General features: G+C 49.0%; 4 protein-coding genes across 4 annotated transcripts; 3 read left to right on the forward strand and 1 right to left on the reverse strand.

The window, feature by feature from the left end:
• Positions 1-208: 208 nt before the first annotated feature.
• On the forward strand, positions 209-2,308 carry PFICI_14910 (uncharacterized protein; the record flags this gene model as incomplete). Its single annotated transcript, XM_007843491.1, has 1 exon — positions 209-2,308. The coding sequence occupies one exon, from the start codon at positions 209-211 to the stop codon at positions 2,306-2,308; it is 2,100 nt and encodes a 699-aa protein (XP_007841682.1).
• Positions 2,309-2,475: 167 nt separating this feature from the next.
• On the reverse strand, positions 2,476-3,252 carry PFICI_14911 (uncharacterized protein; the record flags this gene model as incomplete). Its single annotated transcript, XM_007843492.1, has 1 exon — positions 2,476-3,252. The coding sequence occupies one exon, from the start codon at positions 3,250-3,252 to the stop codon at positions 2,476-2,478; it is 777 nt and encodes a 258-aa protein (XP_007841683.1).
• Positions 3,253-4,537: 1,285 nt separating this feature from the next.
• Positions 4,538-5,308, forward strand: PFICI_14912 (uncharacterized protein; the record flags this gene model as incomplete). The annotated part of the gene is made up of 3 exons (XM_007843493.1): positions 4,538-4,560; positions 4,667-4,827; positions 4,914-5,308. 3 exons carry the CDS (start codon positions 4,538-4,540, stop codon positions 5,306-5,308), a joined length of 579 nt encoding a protein of 192 aa, XP_007841684.1.
• A 619-nt stretch (positions 5,309-5,927) lies between these two features.
• Positions 5,928-7,215, forward strand: PFICI_14913 (uncharacterized protein; the record flags this gene model as incomplete). The annotated part of the gene is made up of 2 exons (XM_007843494.1): positions 5,928-6,014; positions 6,067-7,215. 2 exons carry the CDS (start codon positions 5,928-5,930, stop codon positions 7,213-7,215), a joined length of 1,236 nt encoding a protein of 411 aa, XP_007841685.1.
• Between the last annotated feature and the right edge of the window lie 1,254 nt (positions 7,216-8,469).

Below are 8,469 nucleotides of genomic sequence, written 5' to 3' on the forward strand. Positions count from 1 at the left end.
ATTGCTGGTTTGTTGTGCATTTTCTTTGGTGCAAGTACACTAAGACATCGTCCGCGAACGGCATTCCATAGTCCCGCCATACTACTCTGGAATGCCATTAAGATGAAGCAAACAAACCTCGGAGCAACCATTGCCCAAACTTTCTGGATTCAACAATCTTACTGACACTTCCACCTATTTCCACCTAGTTGTGCCATGTCAAATCATCATGTCGAGATCAGGAAGTTATAGTTCGGGTTCACGCACACCAAGCTACTCTCGAGGCTCATCGGCTCGATATCCGCCGGGTACGCCAGATTTCGATAGATATTCGCGTTCATCTTACTCTCGATCAGGCGCCGAGTCTCCAGACTATGATCAGTACTCGGCGTCGTCGTCTGTGTCAAATGGGAGATATACCGCATCAGAGTCCATTAGGTCATCATATAGCAGACGTTCAAGTAGATATGGGAATGAGTCGCCCCTCCATTCATCGGTCAGAGGCGACGAGCGATCCGAATCCGGCTCTCTTCGTCAAAGCAGACGCTTGAGCGAGAAGAATGGACCCTTGACGAGCAAGTCGGTCAGCTTTGACCCTGATCAAGTTTCGCCGGCAAGCGAAGACGAGGATTATGAAGCAATCTCACCTCGGTCTAAAGAAGTATCAGTGTCACGTCGTGAGAGTGCAGCGAGCAATGTCGCGTCTACGCTTGGGCGAGCATCGAGTTCCGTCATGGAAAAGGTCGAGCAAGTGCGGGACTTTTGGAAGATGTTCTACATTAAATGGGGCACTCCCACTTTAGTAGTACTCATACTCATACCAGCCCTGTACTATGGTCGCGAAACGGTATTCGACATGATGGATCTCGTTCGTGGCGCCAGGAGGCAGTTGAATTCAAAACTTGACGACATCAAGTATGATGCCGAAATCCAAGCCGGGATTCCTCAACCATTCAACTTGACTGCTCATCTTGAGCCAATTTGGCAACAGTATTCCGATATCCTGGATAACAAGGACTACGAGACGTGGTTTTTTAATGCACGGGATGCCGAGGATGCAATTCTGGCCATGTGGAATGCTCTTCCTACAAGCAACAACAAGACAGTCGATGAGATACAGCAGGACATAAAAATGAAAGGATTCATCGACTATCGCATGGCGCTGCGAAAGAGATCCGAGGTTAATCTGGAAAACTTTCTTCTTTCCCGGAGCCGAGTATTGGGAGAAATGCTTCAACTGACCAACTCGTGGGGTCGGTATGTGCACAATACACTGAGTTTGAACAGCTCGAATGCTGTAATCTTGGAACCAAAAGAGAAAGAACGATTCGCAGCATATGGATTTACGGAGAACAGCACTACTGGAAACGATCAGGTCGAAAACAAGACTGCTTACGTTTTGGATCATGCAGCAGAGCGTCTTCTCAACAACATGATTAAACTACATGATGGTCTCGTTATTACTCGCGAGGCGCACTGGCCAATGGAGAAGGCGAATGCAGACTGGAGCGACACGCCGACGAAAAACTCGTCTGCAGAGGAAATCGACGAGTGGATGCTGAAGTCGTTTGCATTACATGACATCAAGCACGCCCGTGAGCTCGAGGCCAGATTCATTGACAGTCTCGTCAAGCAGAGTCCATACGCAGAATTGTGGGACAATGGGAGAAGTCACTCCACCAGTCTGCAGACACTCGAAGAAAAGTTGGCATCATTGCAATTTCACTTGTACGAACTCAGGCAAAAGATTGTGGCAGCCCTGGGTCAATTGTCGATTGAATCTGTCATCCAGATACCCGACCAGGAGCCTAGGATCATTCCCTTACATTTCTGGGCACAGAATGTAGATGAAATACTGGCTACGTGTGGTAAAACTCTCCAAAAACCAAGCCAGTCCTTGACACGTGCAGAAATTCATTATGGTACACTAAAGGCCAACATGGCACAATTTCGTGGACGACAACAGCTGATACGTTGGCGGCGCGAGAACTGTGGTGACACGACATGCTTTGATCTTGCGCCTGGTGGTGCCTGGGGGCGGTTCGTTGGTGCTGCTCAGCAGGGCTTGAGTCTGATGAGTCCAGGGCAGCCAAGGAAGCCATTTGCTCGGCGGCCCCCGAAGATGGTAGGGTTGGAGAGACAGGATGGAGAAAAGACGGAAGCAGTCAAGGCTGGTCAATACGAAAAGAGGTGCTGTGGATGGTCTGGAGAAAACTTGTGGTTGGATTATCTGCGATTCGGTGCAAAAGAGCTCGTATACTTGGATCCATACAGAATCGATTCTCCTCGAGAACAGGTGGTGGAGACGGAGCAGGATACTGAGAGCTGATGCTGAATATCAAAAAGGATTAGACCACAAAGACTTTATTGGTAACTGAAATCAAAGATAGGACATTTTTTGCGTCTGGGAAACCAAAATCAAAACAAACTTGACACAATCCATCCTCAAGAGCATTCCATCAGTCCGAAAATGCCTGCCAAACACTCCAAGCTTCCTCAAAGAGTAGTCATCCTGCCCTTGTTGCCATGTTTCTGTGAGTTCTTGCGAACTGGATTGGGGGTGCTTGCGGACCTGTGGGCATGGAATCCAAAAGGAATGGGCTTGGGCCGCTCCCTATCGCGAGGCTTCTCCGACTTCTTGTGTGTAAATTTTGTTCTTTCATGGCCCTCCTCGACTGTTGTAATCTCAAGTTGCATAGCATTGCAGCGCAGCTTTGTAATATCGAGAAACAAGTCCACACTCATCTGTTCGCCATCCATGCGCGACCGAGCCGTGAGAATGGTACCAGATCCCTTGGGCGTCAACGCTGTCTTTAAATCTTCAATGCGGGCCGACTCGGGGGCGATAGCCATGTAAAAGTGAGGCCACGGTGTGTTGGCCGGCCAGCGGTTTTCACTGTAGTCGACAACTGGAAAGCTGATGTGGGCAGCAGTTCGGGGCCACACAAAGAGCTGGGGGTAGTGGGCTGTGAATGCAGTGTCAAGCTCGTGATGTTCCTGAAATGCAGCTCCCGTCGAGTCAAAACCAAAGGATATATCAGGAGACAAGAACTGCTGTGGGGATCTAGCAATGGGGTTGTAGTGTGGAAATCGACCATCCCCGGCCATGGTTCCAGAGGACGTGCTTCTGTTGCTCTCTTCTTCTTCTGACGTCTCTGAAGAGATTCTCGAATTGCGACAGTAATGACATTGGCAATCTCCAGTGGTACGGCGCTGGGGAATAGCGCCTCTCATCATGGTGGGCGAATTCGCAAAGCCTTGAGCGTCTTGCATCTTGACGATTTGAATCTCCAGCGACGATGGAGGAGTGGGTGGTGGATTTGATGATCCGTAAATGTTGCGAGGACCAGAGACGAGAATGATCTTCTTGTCAGGACTGATCTGATTGACTGGAGACTTTGTTTTCGGCTTCCTAGAGCGACCATGATTCTTATAGGACCTCATCCCCGTTGCTGCCCTACCTCGCCCATGCCTGAGGCAAGACAAGGGGAGGCACATCGCATCAAGAATGGCTTAAAGGAGCCTCAGTCATTTTTGCGATTTGTGTCTGAGGCAGTTGATTCTTTGCTTTTCAGCAAGAATTACAGTATGCAGTGTCAAGAATCGAACAAGAGATGCAAAACATGGACTATAATGCCTTCATACATGTCAAAGCAGCGGAAATTTTCAACCTGACATGCATTGGCGGCGTCTTTATCTCCGGTATATGCCAAGGGTTTCCACAAGGAGGCAAACACAATCAAGCTCACGATCTATTGAGTTCACATTGCTGCAAATGCCAAACCTATGTGTATCAGCCTACATGTGGCAAACAATTTGGGCGAGATCGGTTGTGACCAAGCTTTGAGATTGTGCCTTCTGTCATGCTCAAGCCAGAAGTGGCCTACATCAACTATTTGGACATACTCAGGATCTTTAATGGCTGTAGATTCATGGCCTTCAAATGATGCGAACAAGGAAATACTCGTCTTGGTATTTGACAATCGAAAAGGGGGCGGTATTTGCTAATTGTAGCTAAATGGCACCAATCCTCATTACCTTGGCGCGATGACGGCCGCTCGGTGTGAGACTGGGAAAACTGTAGATAAAAGAGACATCTTTCAGAGACACATTTTGTGTAATTGTCTGATACAAGAAGCTATCCCTGTACTCTTGCAATCATTGCCAGGTCCATTGTCAATAGGTGGATTTGGTAGTAAACCAAGGTAGAGGCTACTTACTACCTTGATCTAGATAGCACCCGATTGCACATTGGCGACCGTGTTCATTTGCTGGCCGATGTGCGGCGAGTCCCTGCGGCTTGTGCCGATTGGCCCACCTGTCCGCCAATTGGCTCCAGGCCGCCGCATTTTACGCAATCTTTCCAGCGCAGCGATTGCAAATTTCCCCTGCTCGGCTTCTATCTTTCTCCATTGCCTTCCTGTCGCGAATCCAAAAAATCCCACGCCTCCCATAATAAATCGCAGCTTGTGTCGCGACAACTTCTCAGCTCCTCTGCTGCTTTTGCAACCTGTCCACCCCCTCTCCTTCACGCCGTTCACACGAAACAATCGCAACAATGGCCGGCCTCAGCCCCCAAGTGTAAGTACAGTCCAACACGCACTCTCGTCAACTACGTTTCTAGCATACTCACGTGGTTCTTGTCGTGTGTGCATCCATCCAAGCTGACCCGAGATGTGCTTCATAGTACCAACATTGTCATCATTCTTGGAATGATGCAAGTGTCCAAGAGAATCCCTTTCGAGGACCCCGACACCCTCAACATTGTTCGCGCGCTGTACATTGCCAGCAACCTGATTATCGCCTCCATCTACCTGTATACTCAGATCCAGATCAACAAGAAGAAGGGTATGTCGACCCCTTGACACAATAAAGGCGCAGGATCTTTGCGCGATGTCTAACTCGAGGACGGAGAGACTAATTTGCTTCAACAGATCTGACGACCCTCAAGTATGTCGAGCCGGCGCCCATGGGATCGACTGAGGAGGGCAAGCTCGTGACCACCACCATCCACGCCTACGACTCCCAGCAGGTCAAGCAGCTCTTCCGCTCCCAGCTCATGGGTGTTGGTATGATGGCTTTCATGCACCTCTACCTCAAGTACACCAACCCGCTCCTGATCCAGTCCATCATTCCCCTCAAGAGCGCTCTCGAGTCCAACTTGGTCAAGATCCACGTCTTTGGCCAGCCCGCCGCAGGTGACCTCAAGCGCCCGTTCAAGCAGGCCGCTGGCTTCATGCAGGGACTCCAGAGCGGCCCCGCCCAGAGCGACAAGAAGGCCGTCGAGGCTGCCGAGAGAGCTGGCCGTGGTGGCGCCAAGGAGGAGTAATGCTCTCCTGCTCAGACTGAACTCTGGACACATTGGAATATCTGCCATGAAATCTTGTGGGTTACCTAGCAGCCATTCTGGCTGGGGTAGCATCCACATCAGAATCAGAGGCTCGTAATAATACTATCAATGTTCAATGGAGCTGTTTTGCCCTTGCCAACTGTTGTGCATGTCTTTGTTGTCAGATGTAATTACAAGTGATTTTGGAGAGCGTTGGCCTCCGCTGCAAGATCTTGTTTTATCGGAAAACAGCATTCCCAGCAAGACTGGCCAGTTCTACATATCTACCCAGCAAGATCTTGTCGTTGTCGTAACAATCGGTATGGCTCTGCCCGAATTCAATAGAATGATTCATGGTGGCGTTCCTGGTCTACTTTCAGGGTCTAACATTAATCGCGTCCAGTACCCCAGAACCGGAGTTTAGATAGCTCAAAGCTCCGACGTCACCATCTATTATCACTTACAACCCAACATGATCCATTTAACCTTCTATTTTTGATTTCTTTGTCGCAAGGCGTGATCAACTTGTGTATTTCTGCAAATCCTTGCTCCAGGTGTCCTCTCATTCATATTGTTCCATCAGGTCAAATCTTTTCCCTCCAAAGCTACTCTGCCAGGCATGCCGCGTCCTTCGACGCCGCCAAAAACGGCGCCCCCCACCAAGGCAGCCGTCTCGCCTCCCACACCCGAAGTTACTCGTCGCATCGTGAGTGTCACCAACTTTTCTGAGCACCATCAATGACCTAACACACAAGAAGGAGGAGAATCGGCTGAAAGCCAAGGCACGGCGCGCTCAGCACGATGCCGAATTGAAAGCTGCTGGAACCCCTTCGCTACCACGCACCTCTTCTGGCTTTGTGGCCACTGACGACATTCACATTCCAAACACGCGCAAACGGACACACGATGAGATAGCGTCGATTCGCAATACTCCATCAGTAAGCCGTGATGGGCGCATCAACGGCGCATCTCCAGCAAAGACAGGTGCATCACAGTCAGAAAATCCAGACTCGGGAGCGATACAGCCTGCGAAGAAGTTCACCAAGTTTGTAGACTACGACTTTGACAAGATTACAGATACAAAAGGTGGATTCCTGAGTGCCGAAGATGACCCTTGGAACAAGGCAATGAGCGGCGGCCCGGCAAAAGGTGGAAAGCCCGGGCAACCTGCGGACGGAGGCGAAGAGAAGCCAAAGGGCATGACAGAGGCGGAATGGGAGCGGCTGCAAATTCTCCGGAAATTGCGCCGTCAAAAGGCTGGACCCTACGAGCCAGGTCTCAGTGTCATCACCGCAGCAGATCGCAAGAAATGCCGTGAATGCAACAGCATGGAGATTGACTTTGTCTGGGATGAGGTCTTTGGCATATCCGTGTGTAACAAATGCAAGGAAGCGGCACCAGAGAAATACAGCTTGTTGACCAAGACGGAGGCCAAGGAGGACTATCTACTTACGGACCCAGAACTACGCGACGAGGAACTCCTGCCCCACCTCAGCCGACCAAACCCTCACAAAAGTCACTGGCACGACATGATGCTGTTTCTGCGATGCCAGGTTGAGGAGTATGCTTTTTCAGACAAGAAATGGGGCAGCGCAGAGGCCTTGGATGCCGAATTCGAAAAGAGAGAAGCTGAAAAGAAGAGAAGAAAAGAAGAAAAATTCAAATCCAAGTTGCTGGACCTGAAGAAGCGGACCCGGACCGATGCATATCGGAGAGAGCACGGCAAGCTTGGGTCCGGCGCAGGGATTGGTAAAAGGACGGATGGTGAGAAGGCCAAGTTTGGAGACAATGTGCCAAATATGGGACGGCACGTACATGAATGGGGCAGAGAAATAGAGAACGAAGAGGGCATGACTGTCAGGACTTGCACGTCATGTGGCATGGAAGTTGAAGAGTTGGAGTTTTGATGAGCCTGACCTGCATGTAGACCGGATGGAAAGTGTCTTGATACCCAATGAAATTTACAACAGAGTACATCTAATGCTGTAATGACCTTGCTCTGCTTTGACTCGTTCTGTTGTTGAAACACTGATTTTTGGTGAAGCACCTGAGAGCCCAAGGGGGAGAGAGAAAAGACATACCAAAAAAAAAAGAAGAAAAAAGCATACCCTGATTCTTTGTTCACACATTTGTTACACTCCCAATAATCCTTGGCCTAGTCACGGTTTAGATAATGCAAGTCTAGAGAATTTATCAAAGAGCACAGTTTAGTTTGAAAATGGGACCCTCAAGGAAACGACAAGACTTGTCAAGAGTCAGGCTTCCAGGGACTTCGCTCGATGTAAATTGCAATCTTTGTTTTCGATGACAAATTTGTCGTGTGTTGCAACCAAACATCAAGCCTCAAGTACCTGTTTATGCCAAGCACGGCCCATGTTCACCACTTATTCGATGCTCTGTGTAATCATGGACATGTACCGAGTATGTGAGCTGGCCCCAAATAAGTCACTAAGGTTAGTACAGTTGGATTTCTGGATTGGATCTCATTGGTCTTGTGCTTTGGCTTTACATACCCGGCAGATCAATTGATACATGTAGACCTACCTTAATTTTTCTTTCTTGCTGTCTTGCAAATACTAGTGTCAGTGCCATGTGTATACCTCTGTAGGTAGACTTACATTCCCGAGGTGGAGAAATTAACAGCACTTGAGGTCTCCATTTTTATCTTGTTCTGAATTGGTACGACTAGCAAAGATTCCGGTCATGCCTGAGGTTTGCTGACAAGTCATAGGCATCAACACCTAGGCAGGCACTCAGGTAGGCACAGTAGCTACATCTGCACGAACTACAAAATCTGCCAAAACATAATAAATGGAAAGACAAGGGAAACCATTAAATCTGAGATATGCTGACCAGCAAGTTTCATGCCTACTAGGTAGGTCTTGAAAGCGAGTAATAAGGTCTGGTACCCAGCAACCCAGGTAGGTCCTGCATGTTGATCCCCCGGCTTAGTCGGATGCGGTGCTCCGTTCAGTGACCAAGATTGACGCCCCGGCTATTCATCCACCCATGTCCTGCTATCTGTCCATTTCACAAACAAAAAAAGTCCGTGCACACTGGTCGCCACACACGATTCGAACGCAAGCCACATAAAAAGGTACATCTGCTCTCAAAACACTTCTATCCACGATAACTTTAGCAAATAAAATGGGAAAAATACG

This window comes from Pestalotiopsis fici (assembly GCF_000516985.1).
Source record: "Pestalotiopsis fici W106-1 unplaced genomic scaffold PFICI_Scf_14, whole genome shotgun sequence".
Taxonomy (NCBI): Eukaryota; Fungi; Ascomycota; class Sordariomycetes; order Amphisphaeriales; family Sporocadaceae; genus Pestalotiopsis; species Pestalotiopsis fici.